Genomic DNA, 17268 nt, shown 5'->3' with positions numbered 1-17268 from the left:
TTAAATAATATCCAGATATTTGTTGGCTTTAGAAGATATAATTACGGTTTTTTTTTTTTTTGTCTTTTTTTCATTCCAAAGATTTTTTTTCTTGGTTAATTTGTGATTGTGATTGTCTTTCCTTATAAAGCTCTCTATATCCTTTGCTCTTGCTTATCAACAACTAAGGTGGTTTTCCTTATACAGTGCTCTCTCTCTCTCTCTCTGGGTGGTTCAGGCATCACCTTCGTGTGATAATGGCATCAATTTTTAAATTGGCAATGCAACCTTACACTTCTAGCGAGTCATCTCTTGGTACTAAAGCAATTCCATCCGTCTCAAACAATCTTGGTGAGTGTAATTTAACTATTCTACCTAATTATTTTCCTTTAATTGTTTCTTCATTTCTGGATGTCTTTGTCTTTTGTCTGATCGGTAGAAACTGTTCCTAATTCATTTGATGATGATTTCTATTGAAGTTGTGAAGAATTTTGGTTTTGAAGATTGGTCTATATGATTTCTAAGATTGAATTTTTCTAATTTTGACCCTTAACTTGGTATTTAACTCTTCAATTACCATTTTGGGGAAAAGAGCCAGAGGGTTTCTACTATGCTGTAAACTTATTTTGGTGACTGAATCCAGAATATAAGAGAGCAATTGTGATATATGTTTGAGGAAAGATCCACCTGGGTTTGTTTCCAACAATTTAAAGAATTTGTCTTTTTACCTTTTGTGTATTCAAGAGAATCAATTCCAGGCTAACAGAAACTATGGTTCTGAATTTGAAGTAGCAAGTTATCTAATCTCATGCATGCATCTTTATTTTATAATGGCATGTTTTACAGATATGCTTCATTTGTATTCTATCCGGATCAAAGTTTGTGTAGTGTTTAGTGAGTATTCTTTCTGAATTAGCACAAAAATGAAAAATTGGGAAGGCTTTAAATGTTGGAAATTTAATATCTTTGAAATTGCAGCTGGTGCTTTTGTTGGTGTTTCATTGCCAATAAGATCTACGAAGAAGAACAGAACCGTGAAGATTAATAGGACAGTGACTGCTGCAGCTGCTGTTGCCACTACTCCATCGGACGAAATCACAGAGTATGAATTTGCATTCCTTCTGTTCTATAGCTTCATGCTTTTATCATAAGCACTGTAGTATGGAAGTTTTCTTTGCGACCAAATCAGGCCTTTTTCTTTTCTAATTCTATTTTATGTTTTCGAACGGGTATATTCTGAAGTATTGGCTTGCTGATTTTTTGCTTGCACAGTAGGCAATATAACTTGCTGAAATTTGTAGTCCAAACAATAATCCGATTATTGTTCCTTACAGGTATCAACTTCCTAGCTGGGCTTTGTTCGAACTCGGGAGGGCTCCCGTGTACTGGAAAACCATGAATGGTCTTCCTCCAACTTCTGTAAGTTGAATCTAAGAGCTCTCTCAATTTGCTTCTTCTCTTTAAGTCACAAATCTTTCTAATTACAGTGCGTTTCAAATTGTAACAGGGTGAGAAGCTAAAGCTTTTCTACAATCCGGCTGCAACAAAACTTAAACCAAATGAAGATTTTGGAATTGCCTTTAATGGTAATTTCTTATGCACAATATTTTGTAGGGGTCACAAAATTCAGTATTCACTTAAATGTTATAATCCCATAATATTCAATTTAACTAGCCCTTGTTCTTTTGCTAGCGTTTAATAAAATATTCAATCTTTTGACTTCCTGATATGTTCTTGCAGGAGGTTTTAATCAACCCATTATGTGTGGTGGCGAGCCAAGGGCAATGCTTCAGAAAACTCGAGGCAAAGCTGACCCCGCAATATACACTATCCAGATATGCATTCCCAAGCACGGTTGGTATCTTTTGACAAAATTTTATTGCTTTATCTAACAGTAAAGTCCCTGTTAGTGACTTATGATCTTTTTCTGCAGCTGTGAACTTGATCTTCTCATTCACAAATGGAGTTGATTGGGATGGTCCTTACAGACTTCAGTTTCAAGTTCCTAAACCTTGGCAAAACAAACCAATTGAATTCTTTAATGAGGTAATAATGCTCTTGCAGTTATTATTGTTTTGATATTGGTTGTAGCATGTAATATGTATTATTGTTTTGATATTGCAGGGATTGGCAGAAGAGTTGAGTAAAGAAGGGGCCTGCGAGAGAGCAATCTTTCCGGATTCAAATGTTGTTGTTACAAGATGTGCTATGATCGGTAACTTGTCCATAGAAGGAGTAAGTAAATTTCATGCTTTCATCTATACCTTCGTTATGTATCTTATTCTTATGTTTAACTTTTATATTTCCTGGAACTTATATGTATAGCTTCTTATTTTCTACAAATGGAAAAATATTTGCAGGGTGATCGCTGCAATCTTGATATAGTTACAGGATGCATGGATCCTAGCTCACACTTGTATAACCCACTTGCAAATTTAGATGATGGATCCTGCGCAGTTGATCTGGAGGATTAATCTCACTCTGCCAATCATATACCATTAAAATTACTATTGTGGCCTATACATTTACACCATACTGGATGTCTGTGACATTTTATAATAGCATGGAGTTCTTGAAAATAACGCTCTTCCCCTCTACAAATACAAATACAAATCCAAACTTTCTACTTGAAAAATCAAAATATTGAATAGGCATAGCTAAAGTGATAAGAAAAAGTATAAATATTTTCCAGTTATTTGTTTCTTTCAAGTTTCCAATCCGGCTTTTAAAAATTCACAAATTGGCAGAAGTAATTCATGTACTAATGCAACTCCACGTGTTTCTTACGCATAAAATGGTTGTTACAACTTTCAACACGTAAGGCTCAACCCCCCACCATCGCAGAAGGTAATTCTATGCATTTAAAACAATTATTTGAGACGGTAAATTAATAATATTGGTCAAGAATTTCTAATCTTTGACTTTATTCAAGCAAAATGCAATTAGAGGCAGTTAAGGACCGCCACCACATCCAATCACCTGGGCACAAATAATTACTTTGTTTCACATTTTCCATCCAAACCTTTAGGTACTTGAATTGTTCAAACCAACCAAGTTTCCTAGAAGCTCCTAATGGAGATATTTTGATTAGTTAATAGTTGAAGTGGACATTTTAGCTTAAAGATGAAAGATCATTTTACGCCCTTTCTCTCTTTGTATTGCAAGTCTTTTGACATATCAAAGGTACATTGATTTTCACCTTTACCCTGATATGGGCTGGCTACTCCTCCTCCTCTACACCTATACTAGTTGTTTCCTTGTCTTTTTAACTAAAGAGAGCTTCTTCTTTTGAGCACTTAATCTTGGTTTGTTCATATTTCCCAGCAAGCGAATCAAAGAGAATACCAGCACCCACACCAACAGCTAAATCAATTGTATAATGACCTCTGGTGCCAAGAAGCCTCACCGCTTGTAGAACATTAAGCACATCAAATGTCCATGCCAATTCCCACCTCTTCATTCTTCTCATATCCAGAGATGCTATCACAGACCCTGCAACGTGCCCTGAGAAGAACAAGAAGAAGGACACGTTCCCTACTGGGAAGTCCACTCCTGATCCAAGAAATCCCTGTTATCATCAAATATTTTACCATCAATGACTGCACTTTTCTATTAAAAAACGCCCGTTGGCTTTTGGGAATCAATATTAAACAATAACAAAGGCAAAACAATAGTGTTTAACAAGAACCTCAGGCAGTGGAAGCTGAGTGGAGTAGCCAAGAATCCCTCGGCAAGTGAACATGAATAAAGCCGAGATGGTAGCTCTTGGTCTGCCCTCTATTAGCCATGTCCATAATATATATGCTGTTTGCATCCCCACGAACACCTAATCATGATGTTAAATAATGGAGAAAATATCAGATTTCAATAGATTACTGTATAAAAAAAAAATCCCTTGGACCAAATTGGGTTTGCCCAAAATCAAATCTATTAATCAACCAATGATTTGGTTTGGCTAATAATTTCATACCGTATTAAGACCAGCCAACAAAGTGTTAAGCTCTGGCCAGGAGGAAAGCAGCCGATGGAGAGAGCGCGTGGCAATAAACCCCAAGTCAAACGGCTGTGATGTCGCCGGAACCATCCGGAGCGTGTATTCCACGGCCATGAAGAACAACAACCCAAGCCCAAAAAAGCACGGCAACCAATGGAACTTAACTACATTGACCACATCATGCACTGTCCATTTCATAAACGAAGGATCAAACCCGTAAACGCCATGGACGACGGCGCCATTGCCGTTAGCGATCTTCTTGACCATTTCAACACCGTCGACAGTGTTGACGTTGATGTTTTTGCGCTTATGAAGTGAAGGAAGCGTGGTGGTGGTGGTGGTGGTGGCGGCGGCGGTGGCGGCGACGGCAGTGGAAGTCATGGCTGAGTGATGGAGAAGAAAGAGAGGAGAATGTATGGCTGACTGTTTTGCATTATATGGAACATGCGGAAGAGACAGACAGATATAAAAAAGAAAAGGGGAATGGTGGGTGAGAAAGTAAATATCTGGGAGAGAAAATGTTAATTTCTTCTGCGATTAGGTTAAAAAGAAAGGGAAGAGCTTTTGTTTGGACAAGTGTTTGGCTGCTTCTTAATTCTTACACGCGTAGAAGGTGCCTGATTAGACTAAATCTTCTTTAGTGCCTAATAAACAAAAATATAAATGTGTGGGAAAGGTCGCAAATTTTTTAAATCCTCTCCCCCTCTAAGGCCGCACTAAGGCTAAAATCTATTTAGTAAAGGCCAATTTCCATTCTAATTTTCTTTCCCATTTAACTTTTCTTAGAAAATTTTCAGCTATTTGCCAAACAAAAACTCAAAAGAATAAAGATAGAAAGGTCCCACCTTGTTAAAGAAAAAAGTACAGCTAGGAAAGGCACAAACGTCATCCTCTTAGATGTGCAATGCAAGGACGGTGGTGAAGTTTCAAATCTCTTAAGTTTATTTCAACCACAAATGCTGACATGGCCATATTTCTGGAGGGATAAGCTTGTCTAATCCGTCCATATTTTAAATCCAATTTACTAATTTCACCGGAAAAAAAATTTTAATTATATCTTTTTTTTTTCTCGTCAAAAGATATTATTATTCTCATAAAAAATATCCGATACAATTTTTACTTTAATTTAATTAAATTGATAAAAGATGGAAATAATTCTTCCCGTAAATAAGTTTCATTAAGATGGAAAAATAGAAACAGATTTGTTTTTAGTCAACAGGTCACTCCTCCTTTCATTCTTGCCCGTAACGCTATTAATGAAGCTTTGTCTTATGGACAAACTCGCTGTAATGTTTCTTCTGATGCTATCTCGACTAGAGTGGAAAAATGGATTTCTTGGATTCCTCCTCTACCCAATTCTATTAAGCTCAACACAGATGGCTCCTTTTTTGGGGAGTTAGGTTTGGCTTTTGGGGGAGGACTTTTTCGAGATCAGCTGGGTAATTGGCTTGGAGGTTTCACTGTTCGTATCGAGAGGTGCTCGGTCCTAGAGGCTGAACTATGGGCTATTTATGAAGGGCTGAAGCTTGCTTTCTTTCAAGGCTATGCTCAGGTTTTTGTTGAATGTGACAATGCTAAGGCAGTTCTTATTATCCAAGGCAAGAATTCGATCCCTTGTTCCGTTCGTTCCTTGGTGTTAGCTATTCAATATTATTTTCGTCTGGACTGGAGCATTCACATCTCCCAAATCTATAGAGAAGCCAACTTCTGCGCTGATTGGATGGCTTCTTATGCCTTTACTTTGGGCTTAGGTGTTACTTCTTTTGTTTCTGCTCCTTCTGGTCTTCAGCAATGGTTGAGTCATGATATAGCTGGTGTCGCCTACTCTCGTTTGTGTGTTAGCTGGTCTTTCTTTTTCTCTTTTGTATACCTAAAAATTTGATAAAAGACTCTTAGGAAAAATATAATTCATTTTTCAACTTGTTTCTAATAAGGTAAAACATGTACAATTTCTTTTTTTTTTTTCTTTTTTTGATAAAATTATGATTTTTTTTTTGTAAACCACCGGTATTCGGATTCTATTATCGAGACTGCCTGATTCTGCTCGTGCTTAGTCACAGCTTTTGGCTCCTCACTGTAGATATATCTAGTGAAAATCGAATCCAAAAATTTTTTTCTATGTCCAATCTTACGTTTTCAACTAAATCATAACCCGTAATTCATAAAAAAATCATCTTTAATAAACTTAAAAAAATGGCAATGTTAGAAACGTGTTATGTTTATTCTTAAAAAATAAAAAATAAAAATAAAAAAGGTGGCGGTGATTACAATGACGTCGATGGGAAAATGATTCACAGGTACACGAAATAAATGCTTGTAATATGCACTCAAAACTTAGACTATTCACAAACTTATTAATTTGATTTAAAATAAAAATATTTTTGAAATTAATTATTAGGTGGTATTGTTCATACGGTCGAAGTGCTCTTCGCAAAAGATTTTCCCAAGAGGAAAAAAATTATTCAAATCAAATTAAATTTCTCGGATAATCAAATTAAGACATTGTCAGCAAATATTGAAAAATAAATCTTTGTGTATGTACTTAAGAGATTTACATCTCTAAATTTCCTCCTTATCAATCAATTAATATACTTTTTTTTTCCTTTTAAATATAATATAATAATCTCCGATTAAGAGAGATTAATATTATATTTAATTATGGTTATTATATTTGTAAAAAAAAATTTACTACTATTTTAAAAAAAAAAAATGGTTCCAACATAATAAAAGTTTTGTGGGAAAATACTTATGGTGACTTGATGGAAGAGCAAACATGCAATTAAAGTTTAATAGTTTAATTAAATACACATTAAAATAAGTTTGGTGCAGAAATAAAAGATGAAAACACACAACACAAACATTAAAACACCCAAATGTTACTATAAACCCGACAACAATGAAGCCCTTATTACTCTGATAATGTCTGTTAGAGCAACAAGTCCAACAAGAACACCTTGTTCATCCACAACCCAAACTCGATGCACATGTTTCGTAATAACCTTGTCGATGACTTCCTCGAGAGGCGATTCAGGATAGCAAGTCACAAGTTCCCTTGGCAAAACGTTTGACGCATTAGGAGATGCATATACTGGGGAAGCTGAAATATGCTCGGTGAATTCTAAAGCGCTTAAAGGCAACCATGTTTGTAAGGCAGCTAAATGGCACCCCCTCAGATCTGTCGCTGAAAATGTTCCTATAAGCTTCTTGCCTTTACCCTGCACATATTATAGAACAATGTCAATATCATCACTATCCTGAAGTTGAAATCAGTAAGTGTAAACAGCTAAAAGGCTATGAACAATGTTAAAAAAATTGACTACATCTATAAGCTGCCTGCAATCTTCTTCAAGGAAATTGGATGCAATAACTATTGGAACAGCATTCAGCATTGCAGCTCTCATGCATTTGATGGCATCAATCACATTTGTTCGACTAGTTATACCGAAAACATTTTCGTTTATTGCTCCTATTTCCTCCACATTACGTGATATTATGGTTTGTAGATCAGAAGCATTTTCCTTCAAGAATTTTAGTAAGTCCATTTGTGTAAGCATTCGATAAGTCGAGGCCGATTCTACCAGCTCCACGCCTGAGATGTTGTCCATGTGACTGTCGAGTGGTACTAATGCACGGTGGATTCCTTTGCTGAATACTTCCATACAATCCAGGATGCTGCAAGTTCATAATTGCAGAAGAAACAGATTGGTAATGTAACTATTATTTATAAATAATAGCAAAAAATTTGCCTCCTCTATAGGAGAAAAGTAGAATCCAATTTTTTTTTCCAGTTTATTTAACTCGAATTAGGGTTGAAATTCGAGACCTCACAATCAAAACTCTAATTAAATTCATTATTAAATTCATTATTAGTTAGTTTAAATTCTAGTATACCAAATTGGTAGCTGAAGTTCTAATTAAATTTGAAAATTGTTGCCTAGTCCTCACATATATGACAAGTACTAAAATTTTATTATTGACAAAAAATTAAGCTAGAAAATGAAATCCCAAATTGTATAACAATATTCAATATCATAAAAATCACAAGAAAAACCTAAAAATTTCAAGAATTTCTTGAACTATTATTTATTTATTTACTCACTTTTTCATATAATTACCAATGATATCAAAATACACTCACCTTGTGTTCGGATTTAGAGTCCACAAACTAAGCCCCTCCAAGCAATGCCCTATGATGGAAGAAACTGGGGCTGACATCTTCTTATCAAGATCAGAAGCATCACCATCACCACCGTTCATTTGATCGTCACCTGCAATATGTGCCAATATATCAAGCATAGTAACCATCCCTATATAGTGCTTCCTTACAACTCCAGTCTGCTTATCAGACTCCATAATCATGGACCCACCAGCACCAATCCAGTGCCCTGGCGGTGCAGCCACCGGAACCGCCACCACCCGGTTAGCCACCAGAGTGTTTATTGTGTGGGCCAGGGAGGCTGTGTAGGGTACCTCCACTAGTCTTCTCTTATCCATCATGAGGTCTCTCACTTTCTTATCTCTCAGCCTTATATTTTCAGCCGGGAAGCTCTTAACGCGCCCACTGTCAGCGGAGGGGGAGGGGGAGGTGTTGATATCCAATTTCTGTTCTTGCATGATTATGGTGGGGGTTTTGGTTTTGACAAAGGAATTAAAAGAGCAAATAAATAGTGAGTTCGCATATATTAAGTTGTTGAAAATAACAGGATATGTCAAATGTGTGTTAATATACGAAAAGAAAAAAGAAAAAAAAAAAATAGAGAGAAAGATTGATCATTGGAATGGATATAGATGTCTTGCAAGTGCATGTACGTGTCAATGAGCTAAGAATTGTGCGATTTGCATGGCTAAGTGGCTTTGTGGTTTTGACAAGTATATGTTATTGCATGCAACCAAAGGGATAGAGCCCGGCTTTTATCCCAATTTTCTGACCATCAAACTAAAGAATTTTCCTATTTTTATATTCTTTAGAGGCCAACGAAAACGTTATTTGGGGTACATACCGATGTAACTTTTTTGTTATCTCATTTTTCGTATTAATAAGACAATTAATCAAATCATAATGGAAACAAAAAATTTTTATATCAGAAAATTTTATCTGGAGTTATTACACAGTAAAAATAGTGATTTCATGTAGGATATTTACATGAAATGAAAAACAATAGTCATTAAGTAATTATAGAACTTATTTTAAAAAATAACTAATAAATAAATATATAAATATAATTTTTGAAATTCAAGAAAAGTAATTATTGAAGAGAAAAATACTAGAAAATATTTGTTTATGTATTAATCGCTGCTTCATTGTATATTTTTTCTGTTAACTATAAAATGAAATTTTATTATATGATAGATGTTTCAGAATCAAAAAGTCACCGGCTCTCTGTTTCTGAATATCTGTATTTTTTTTGGAATCATAAATTAAGAAAGTTAATTAATATTCTAAATTTTGTAGATATAGATAGTAAAAGTTCCATAATATTCTTAGAGGCTTTAAGTTCAGATTGGACAATTGGACAAAAAATAAGTTCAGATTCATTGATGAAACTTGAAAATTTCTCGTGAAAGACATTAATGCTCAAATTCCCACGTATCAATTTATTTCTGCTCCTCCTCATTCTCGTGAACCCATAATTAGCTTCTCATTATTCTATACACCAAACTAGCCTTCTTCTATGGCCCATCTCATTAACTACTCTTCTCTCCCTTAGCCCTATTTAAGCCTCAAGCCGACAATTCTTCTCCCTTCACAATCCTTTTTCCAAAATGGCAAACTTTTTCTCTCCACAAACACTTCTATTTCTACTTCTCATTTCTTGTTTATTACCAATTGCTAAGCCCTTTGTTGTCATTGTTTCAGATTCTAGCAACCAATCTGCCTTAATAGATGGGCTTCGAAACGGATTTGGAACAAATATGAGCGGAGCACAAACCGAGGCCCACGAGCAAGATGCTGTATATGAAATAATGAAGGCTACCGGCAACGATTGGGCTACCGACATACCCGACGTTTGCCGCGGCCGGTGGCACGGCATAGAGTGTATGCTTGACAAGGACAATGTTTACCATGTCGTTTCATTGTCTTTTGGTGCATTGTCTGATGACACAGCCTTCCCTGCTTGTGACCCAACTAAGTCTTATATTTCAAAGGCCATTACTAAGCTTCCTCATATTAGGACCTTGTTTTTTTACCGTTGCGTTAGTTATAACCCACAACCGATCCCTTCATTTTTAGGCCAGTTGGGCCCAACTTTGCAGACATTAGTGCTCAGGGAAAATGGGCATGTGGGCCCTATTCCGAGTGAATTGGGCAATCTTACTCGTTTAAAGGTTCTTGATCTTCACAAAAATAATCTCAACGGTTCAATTCCAGTTTCATTGGGCCGGTTGACCAGTTTAAGGTCGTTGGATTTGAGTGGAAACAAGTTAACTGGTTCAATACCTAGTTTAACTTTTCCAGTTTTGAATGTTTTGGATTTGAACCGAAACTTTCTAATGGGTTCAATCCCATCTAGCCTTGGTTCTTGCCATTCTCTTATAAAAATGGATTTTAGTCATAATCGGCTCACCGGTTCAATTCCCGATTCATTTAGTGGATTAAAGGAACTAATACTTATGGATTTAAGTCATAATCGTTTGTCAAAGTCACTTCCACTATCAATTAGAAGCTTAAGTTCTCTCCAAGCATTAGTTCTTGAAGGAAATCCAATGTCCACTACACTTGCTAGTGATCAATTTGATGGTATGAAGAGTTTAATGATATTAGTTCTCTCAAATTCGAATTTTCAAGGTCCAATACCAGACTCGTTAGGTCGATTAATAAATTTAAGAGTCGTTCGTCTTGATGGAAATTGTTTTAATGGTTCAATTTCTATAAATTTTAAAAATTTGAAAAATCTTAGTGAATTAAAATTAAATGATAATCAATTATCTGGTCCGGTTCCGTTCGGAAGAGAAATGGTTTGGAGGATGAGAAGAAAGCTCAAACTTCATAACAATACAGGATTGTGTTACGATGCTAATAGTGGTTTTGAAGAAGGGTTGGATTCATCATTTGATTCGGGTATCGGTCTATGTAATAAATGGAGACCCAGTTCAGCAAAATCAGTGCAGCATCTATCTGCCATAGATAAAGAAATGGCAAGTACAATCAATAAATCCTCTTGTTCAGTTCATAAAGATTCAACTTTTGTTAGGTTTCTTCAACAATCATCATTTGTTGTTTTTGTTTTGCTTTTATTGTAAGGTGTGGCATGTAAAATAGAGAGCAAAAAATTTTAAATTATTAGATTAAATACATATAGCTATAGCATTCATAACATTTATATATTTCACACATTACCTTTTTTTTTTCTTCTTTTTTTTTTTTTTTTTTTTTTTTTTTTTGAAAAAAAAACATTACCTATTAGCAATGTCTTATGTACAAAAGAAAGAAGAACATAAGACAGTTTTTGTCTTATAACTTACATTGTAAGCCTTCTTTGAAATCAATCATTTGGTAGGGCTTCTTCCATGCCAGGAATTGGGAGTCGGGACCATATTGATGCAATTATAATTTTTATCCAAAAACTTTATATATATTTTTCTTATATATATATATATAGCCAGCACCATGTGCTCAGAAAAAGCCAGGCCTGAAAGTGCTAATTAATTAATGAACCACAGCTCACTAATTTTTAATTACGAAGTATTTAATTAATTATTTTAAGCAATTATCTTCTTGTGTTCTGTTTTGTTTAGTTTTGAAGAATGAAGAGAAGTAGAAAAGCAAAACATTCTGTAATGTGAATTTTTATTTTTTTATATTAAGTATAAAAAAGAAACCAACATAAACTATTAAATTACAAGACAAATATTTAATTATTGAACTAATCAATTATTAATCCAAAAATAAAATCCTTTTGACACTTCAATTATTGTTTTATCCATTAGTAGTTAATTAGTTATGTTGTTATAATCAGTTTAACTGGATCTCACTATATTTCATCCATTGCCATGATTTTTGCTGCACATTGTGCTTAATTCAGGTTTTAAGTCGCTGTTTTTATCCATTAATTACTAAATTACGATTAAGCACTCCCTATCCATAATTACCAAAAGATTGGTAGTTAGATTAATTATTTATGAAGGTAGTTAATTTGTTACTCGAATGATTATTATAAAATTAACAAGATTGCTTCCAAAATTTAATAATTAAATTTTGCATATGATTGAATAAAGCGACATCGTATACTCAATATTGTTTCAACATAGAGTAGATCAGAAAATATATCAAACTCCTAATTTCCTTTAAATAATAAAATAAAATAAAAAGAAGTATGAGAACGAATGAAACAAACAGGCTTATACAGTGAGATTTCAAAGAGGATTTAATGACTTTACATTATAATCTAATTTTGAAGCACTAATTATACACTTTTTTTAATTCATAATAGATTTTTTTTTTTTCAATTTAAGTGTATTTGATTTTTTTTTTGAAAGATTAAACTAAACAGTTTTACTCATAATATTATATGAATATATCCGTTAATGTCATCTTATTTTTATTTTTTTAACTTTTTATTATCTTATATTTTCATTTTTAAAAATAAATCTCAAAATTTTCTTACTATTTTCGTTTTGATTAAAAAAATAGAAGGAATGAAATAAATTATGAATTTACATTATAATAAATATATTTCTTCGATGATAAAATGATTTTATAAAACTGCTCAATTGTTATTAGCATATGAAAATATAATATACATATCAGACACATAAGTTAGACATTAAATCAGTAATTCGAGTTAACATATAAATAACTTGGTTCACTGATTTCTTAAGAAATAAAAAAAAATAATGAAATAAATAGATGAATGGAAGATCCAAAATAAGAATAATTTCACCGTATTACTGTCCAAGGCTTGCTTTATGAAATGAAGATGTTTCATTTCTCTGTAATTTTATCTTGCTCAAAAAGTTTGAAGATACTCTATTATCCAAAAAACAAAAAAAAAAAAAAAAAAAAATCGCAAAAAACAGCGCATATGATTGTCTTCGAAATTTCTAACAGATAACTTTGGCTAGTCATCACAATGGGCCCCACAAGGTGTCGTTTTGACAAATTGAAAATGCTTGCTCGGTGTAAGGGAGGGCCCACTCTTTGCATCAATTCTTTTACGCTACCCATCTAGCTGCGCGTGGTTGTTTGGATTTTGGAGACTATAAATGAAAAAGAACAGTACTAAAAAGAATCAAGAGAGAGTAGTTGCACGCGCTGTAGAATTTATGACGGAAGGAATCACTTCTTCTTCCCATGAAACAAATTTTATAACTCCCAACGGCACTGTTTCTGTTAGTGTAACCAAACAACACTCCTTTGAAAATTGAAAACAACTATACATAGAAACCAAACCAAACCAAAGCCCAAAAAATAAAGTATCAAACAAGTCTTAACTCATACTCTTCCTTTCCTTTCCTTTCCCTTTCAATTTCGCATTTCTCAGTTCTCTGCAAAAGAAGAAATTTTTGATACTATCCAGCTAAAACCACTAGTAATATCACCTACCCATAAGAAGATGTCTGCTCTAAACCCCATACCGTTGCTTCTTCCTTCACTCCATCTTCGCCTTCTTTAGTTTTTTCACTCTTACTAACCGGATAGAGCGCCACTGCTGTAATAAAAGCAAAAAGTTATAAAGATTGATTATTTGCTATAACTACTGATTGAAGACGACAAGAAAGGATTAGAGAGAGAAATAATTAGTGTTTTGGTTGGTGAAGGTGGATATGGCGTTTGCTTCAATATTCTGCTGTGGAAAAGGATTGGATCGGTAAGTTTATTTTCAATTACGCTAATTGTATGGGTATGTATTGAGTGATCATTTGTGTCTCCATTTGTGCTTGGAATTTATTTGGGATTGATCTGATGATGGGAATTATCATATGGGTAACTCTTTCGAGGGTATGTTTGGTTTATGCTATTGCTAGGAATTATTGCTTTGTTTGGGGATTTTAGATGGTTGACAAAGAGAAGTAATCAAAATCCTAGTCAAGCATGATAAAAATGATGTTCATTTGGTGGCACATGAGAATTCAAATGGGTTTGCTTTAGACTTTGTTAACAATCTTGAAGTGTTTGCTCAGAAATGGTGGGATCCTGTTTGATTAAGCTTTTAAATTGGTTTGGTCCGAAACAAACCAATCTTTGAATGGTTGCTGCTAGGACAAACTAAGATGAGCGAGGAAGTGTGAAAACATTGAATTTGAGTCTTATGGAGTTAGTAAGGATAGTAAATTGGATGAATATTTTGATGAGTATAATTTTCATAAAACATTGTTCATTATGTGGTATATAACTATACAGGAAAGAGCGAGGAAAGAAACAACCAACATGGCGGATCTTCTCCTTGAAGGAGCTACACTCAGCTACAAACAACTTCAATTATGATAACAAGTTGGGAGAAGGAGGATTTGGAAGTGTTTACTGGGGTCAGCTTTGGGATGGATCACAAGTAAGGTTTAATTTTCAGCTTCCATATCTTTGTAAAACTAATTTTTGTCAATTCTATCTGTAATATCCCTTCTATAGTTAGTTTGCCATGCAAAATAAATCATACATATTATTACATTGAGCATGTTCTCTGGTCAATTTTACTTAGAAGACAATTTAGAAGGGGACCAACACCTTAATGAATCTCAAATTTATTGCTCTATATTCTTTTAGCTTCAGACGAAAGTTTGATGTCTTAATAGTTTACTTCTATTGGTACTGATTTATTGGTCTAAACAGGTTGATAAATATGAAAACCCTTATTGGGCATACCTCTTTCTATCTATCCACTGTGTGCCTATGGGAAGTAGTGCTATCGTGATTTTTTAGGTTAGGAGCACTAGTTTACTGCACCAATTAATATGTGCATATCGTGCAGCTCCTGCTTAACTTAGAATTTGTATTAAAAATACTGTCACTGGGCTTTTAAACAAATTTTCAATTGCAAAGTTTAAGCATCTATATCATTGAATGCTTAACATTCAATTCTTAAAATCTCAACACTTACATTTAAGTTTTATTGAACACCAGCAAATTTTCTTTTCTGCATAGAAATTAATTTTTTTGGATCAATCTCAAGCCCAACAAACTCATGTCTGAAGATTTTTTTTCTTAATAATATCAGGACACCAAAATCATCTCAGGTGATAGAGGAGCCCTGGTTTGATTTATGATTACAATGCTTAAAATAAATTCTTGAAGAAGTAAAGGTTACAGTTCAGAACATAAGAGATCTTTCTCCTTTTTATCAAATAATTAGGGTGAAAAATTTTGAGTTTTTGTTTGAAGCATGTCAATCTGACAACTTCAGATGATATCTCTTTCTCCAGTTATTTACCTGAAATTCATAAAAGTACATACTCTTTCAATGAACTATCAAAATTGAGATTTTTGTGGAGTTGACTGTTCTTTATTCATACTGGCTTTACTAACCGGTTTTCTAACATTCATAGGTAACTTGATTTGTATCTCCAAATTATCTTTTTTTTTTTTTTTTTTTTTTTTTTTTTAACTTACAGTGCTTTCTACCTAGTTCTTTGAGCAGGTAGTTGGTTTCAAGGAACCACTTGAAAAGGATGATGAAACCATCTGTGCACTTACCAGTTTCATCATTACAAAAGCTCGTTATGTAATTTTCTTATCATTAGTTGTTCTAAGCATAGCAACAAATTATCTTCTCTGGCAATTTTTGAAACTCCAGTGCCACTGTTTGACATAACTGAAAAGGTATTCAGGTTTCAGGTTGAAGCCATGAGGCTGTAGGTTCAAGTCCTTCTGAGTGTTAGTTTCGCTCTCAAAACTGCAGTTATTCTTATCCTAACAGGGTCATGACATTGTTTGATTTCTGTAATTTACATAATTTTTAGAATCCTCTATTTTCTAAGTTTTAATCTTCTTACTATTTTATCCACCATTTAGTAGCCTTTTTATATAGACTAGATTTGAATTCTGACAGACTTCTTTTTAGATTGCTGTTAAAAGGTTGAAGGTCTGGAGCAACAAAGCAGATATGGAATTTGCTGTTGAGGTTGAAATACTAGCACGTGTTCGACACAAAAATCTTCTGAGCCTACGCGGTTATTGTGCTGAAGGACAGGAGCGACTAATTGTATATGACTACATGCCAAATTTGAGCTTACTATCTCATCTTCACGGACATCACTCAGCAGAATGTCTTCTTGACTGGAAGAGGCGAATGAATATTGCAATAGGTTCTGCAGAGGGAATTGCGTAAGTATCGAACCCATCGCTCATTTCTATCTCATAACACTGCCTCATAATACTAATTTCATAATTTAACCAATCTAGATACCTTCACCACCATGCGACCCCACATATCATCCACAGAGACATCAAAGCAAGCAATGTGCTGTTAGATTCAGACTTCCAGGCGCAGGTTGCTGATTTTGGATTTGCAAAGCTAATCCCAGATGGGGCAACACATGTAACCACAAGAGTTAAGGGTACCCTTGGCTACCTTGCCCCTGAATATGCCATGCTAGGGAAAGCATCAGAGAGCTGTGATGTATACAGCTTTGGCATTCTCTTGCTAGAGCTTGCTAGTGGCAGAAAACCCCTTGAGAAAATGAATCCAACTGTGAAACGCACAATTGTAGATTGGGCTCTGCCTTCAGCATGCGAGGGAAAGTTCAATGAGCTGGCAGATCCAAAATTAAATGGGAATTTTGAGGAAGAAGAGATGAAAAGAGTTGTTCTTGTTGCTCTCATGTGTGCTCACAATAAACCTGAGAAAAGACCAACAATGCTTGAGGTTTTAGAACTGTTGAAAGGAGAATCAAAGGAAAAGTTTGCTGAACTAGAAAATGATGAATTGTTTAAAAGCCCCCAGCCTGCTGATTACAATGATGGAGTATCAAAGGACGAAGACGGCTCAGACTTTATCTCAGAGGAGAAGGATCTGAGACAAGAAGTGAAAGAAATTGGGCACGAAGAGTCTGGTAATAGCTAAAAATACTTTGTTTTGCATTTTTCTAAATATAAACTCTGGTTTGATGTATTGGGTTTCTATGAGGCGGCACTGGCAATCCATTTATTAGAATTGTCAGGAATGATGATGCTTCATGACTGCTGCAAGAATTGTGCGAATGGGTGTGTGTCTTATTTATGTAGATTATGATTGGTCATCAGTCCATGAAATATTTCAGTTACTCATGGATCCTTCTGTGTATTTTACCGATTGTTTTGTATTCTTGAGAATTGTTTTGGTTTGAAAAGTTGAAAGCAATGATAACACATTCTCACGTGT

At 34.4% G+C, this 17268-nt stretch overlaps 5 protein-coding genes across 6 annotated transcripts; 3 read left to right on the top strand and 2 right to left on the bottom strand.

The window, feature by feature from the left end:
* The first annotated feature begins 137 nt into the window (after positions 1–137).
* PIFI (post-illumination chlorophyll fluorescence increase) lies at positions 138–2561 on the top strand. 2 transcript variants are annotated; one of them, XM_012217778.4, is made up of 8 exons: positions 138–330; positions 958–1081; positions 1314–1398; positions 1487–1565; positions 1720–1833; positions 1913–2025; positions 2104–2214; positions 2340–2561. In XM_012217778.4, the coding sequence occupies exons 1-8, from the start codon at positions 237–239 to the stop codon at positions 2451–2453; spliced, it is 834 nt and encodes a 277-aa protein (XP_012073168.1). In that variant the 5' UTR covers positions 138–236; the 3' UTR covers positions 2454–2561. The 2 variants fall into 2 exon arrangements, with proteins under 2 accessions (XP_012073168.1, XP_089577266.1); XM_089721140.1 differs by lacking the exon at positions 138–330 and adding an exon at positions 688–873.
* A 473-nt stretch (positions 2562–3034) lies between these two features.
* Positions 3035–4667, bottom strand: LOC105634846 (phosphatidylcholine:diacylglycerol cholinephosphotransferase 1). Its single transcript, XM_012217777.4, has 3 exons — positions 3950–4667; positions 3668–3805; positions 3035–3547 (listed from the first exon to the last, which is right to left on the bottom strand). Exons 1-3 carry the CDS (start codon positions 4352–4354, stop codon positions 3245–3247), a joined length of 846 nt encoding a protein of 281 aa, XP_012073167.1. The 5' UTR covers positions 4355–4667; the 3' UTR covers positions 3035–3244.
* A 2062-nt stretch (positions 4668–6729) lies between these two features.
* Positions 6730–8712, bottom strand: LOC105634845 (SNF1-related protein kinase regulatory subunit gamma-like PV42a). The gene is made up of 3 exons (XM_012217776.4): positions 8112–8712; positions 7294–7645; positions 6730–7188 (listed from the first exon to the last, which is right to left on the bottom strand). The coding sequence occupies exons 1-3, from the start codon at positions 8585–8587 to the stop codon at positions 6853–6855; spliced, it is 1164 nt and encodes a 387-aa protein (XP_012073166.1). The 5' UTR covers positions 8588–8712; the 3' UTR covers positions 6730–6852.
* Positions 8713–9705: 993 nt separating this feature from the next.
* TMM (Leucine-rich repeat (LRR) family protein) lies at positions 9706–11322 on the top strand. The gene has a single exon (XM_012218043.3). The coding sequence runs from the start codon at positions 9737–9739 to the stop codon at positions 11213–11215; it is 1479 nt and encodes a 492-aa protein (XP_012073433.1). The 5' UTR covers positions 9706–9736; the 3' UTR covers positions 11216–11322.
* A 2199-nt stretch (positions 11323–13521) lies between these two features.
* Positions 13522–17190, top strand: LOC105634844 (Protein kinase superfamily protein). Its single transcript, XM_012217775.4, has 4 exons — positions 13522–13782; positions 14316–14463; positions 15970–16232; positions 16311–17190. Exons 1-4 carry the CDS (start codon positions 13739–13741, stop codon positions 16969–16971), a joined length of 1116 nt encoding a protein of 371 aa, XP_012073165.1. The 5' UTR covers positions 13522–13738; the 3' UTR covers positions 16972–17190.
* Positions 17191–17268: the final 78 nt, after the last annotated feature.

This window comes from Jatropha curcas, chromosome 1 (assembly GCF_041381405.1).
Source record: "Jatropha curcas cultivar XTBG-Jc1 chromosome 1, XTBG_Jcur_1.0, whole genome shotgun sequence".
NCBI lineage: Eukaryota > Viridiplantae > Streptophyta > Magnoliopsida > Malpighiales > Euphorbiaceae > Jatropha > Jatropha curcas.
The sequence above is the reverse complement of the archived record's forward strand: the minus strand, read 5'-3'. Positions and strand labels throughout refer to the sequence as shown.

Bases quoted from the DNA above. Each gene is read 5' to 3' on its own strand.
- LOC105634845 (XM_012217776.4), bottom strand. From the start codon at position 8,587: ATGCAAGAACAGAAATTGGATATCAACACCTCCCCCTCCCCCTCCGCT. The intron at 7,646-8,111 runs GTGAGTGTATTT...ATGAACTTGCAG, and splicing joins ACTCTAAATCCGAACACAAG to CATCCTGGATTGTATGGAAG. The intron at 7,189-7,293 runs GTAGTCAATTTT...TAATATGTGCAG, and splicing joins ATTGCAGGCAGCTTATAGAT to GGTAAAGGCAAGAAGCTTAT.
- LOC105634844 (XM_012217775.4), top strand. From the start codon at position 13,739: ATGGCGTTTGCTTCAATATTCTGCTGTGGAAAAGGATTGGATCG. The intron at 14,464-15,969 runs GTAAGGTTTAAT...ACTTCTTTTTAG, and splicing joins AGCTTTGGGATGGATCACAA to ATTGCTGTTAAAAGGTTGAA. The intron at 16,233-16,310 runs GTAAGTATCGAA...TAACCAATCTAG, and splicing joins GGTTCTGCAGAGGGAATTGC to ATACCTTCACCACCATGCGA.
- LOC105634846 (XM_012217777.4), bottom strand. From the start codon at position 4,354: ATGACTTCCACTGCCGTCGCCGCCACCGCCGCCGCCACCACCACCACC. The intron at 3,806-3,949 runs GTATGAAATTAT...CATCATGATTAG, and splicing joins TGTTGGCTGGTCTTAATACG to GTGTTCGTGGGGATGCAAAC. The intron at 3,548-3,667 runs GTTCTTGTTAAA...TGATGATAACAG, and splicing joins CTCAGCTTCCACTGCCTGAG to GGATTTCTTGGATCAGGAGT.
- TMM (XM_012218043.3), top strand. From the start codon at position 9,737: ATGGCAAACTTTTTCTCTCCACAAACACTTCTATTTCTACTTCTCATT.
- PIFI (XM_012217778.4), top strand. From the start codon at position 237: ATGGCATCAATTTTTAAATTGGCAATGCAACCTTACACTTCTAGCGAG. The intron at 1,082-1,313 runs GTATGAATTTGC...TGTTCCTTACAG, and splicing joins CCATCGGACGAAATCACAGA to GTATCAACTTCCTAGCTGGG. The intron at 1,834-1,912 runs GTTGGTATCTTT...CTTTTTCTGCAG, and splicing joins GATATGCATTCCCAAGCACG to CTGTGAACTTGATCTTCTCA.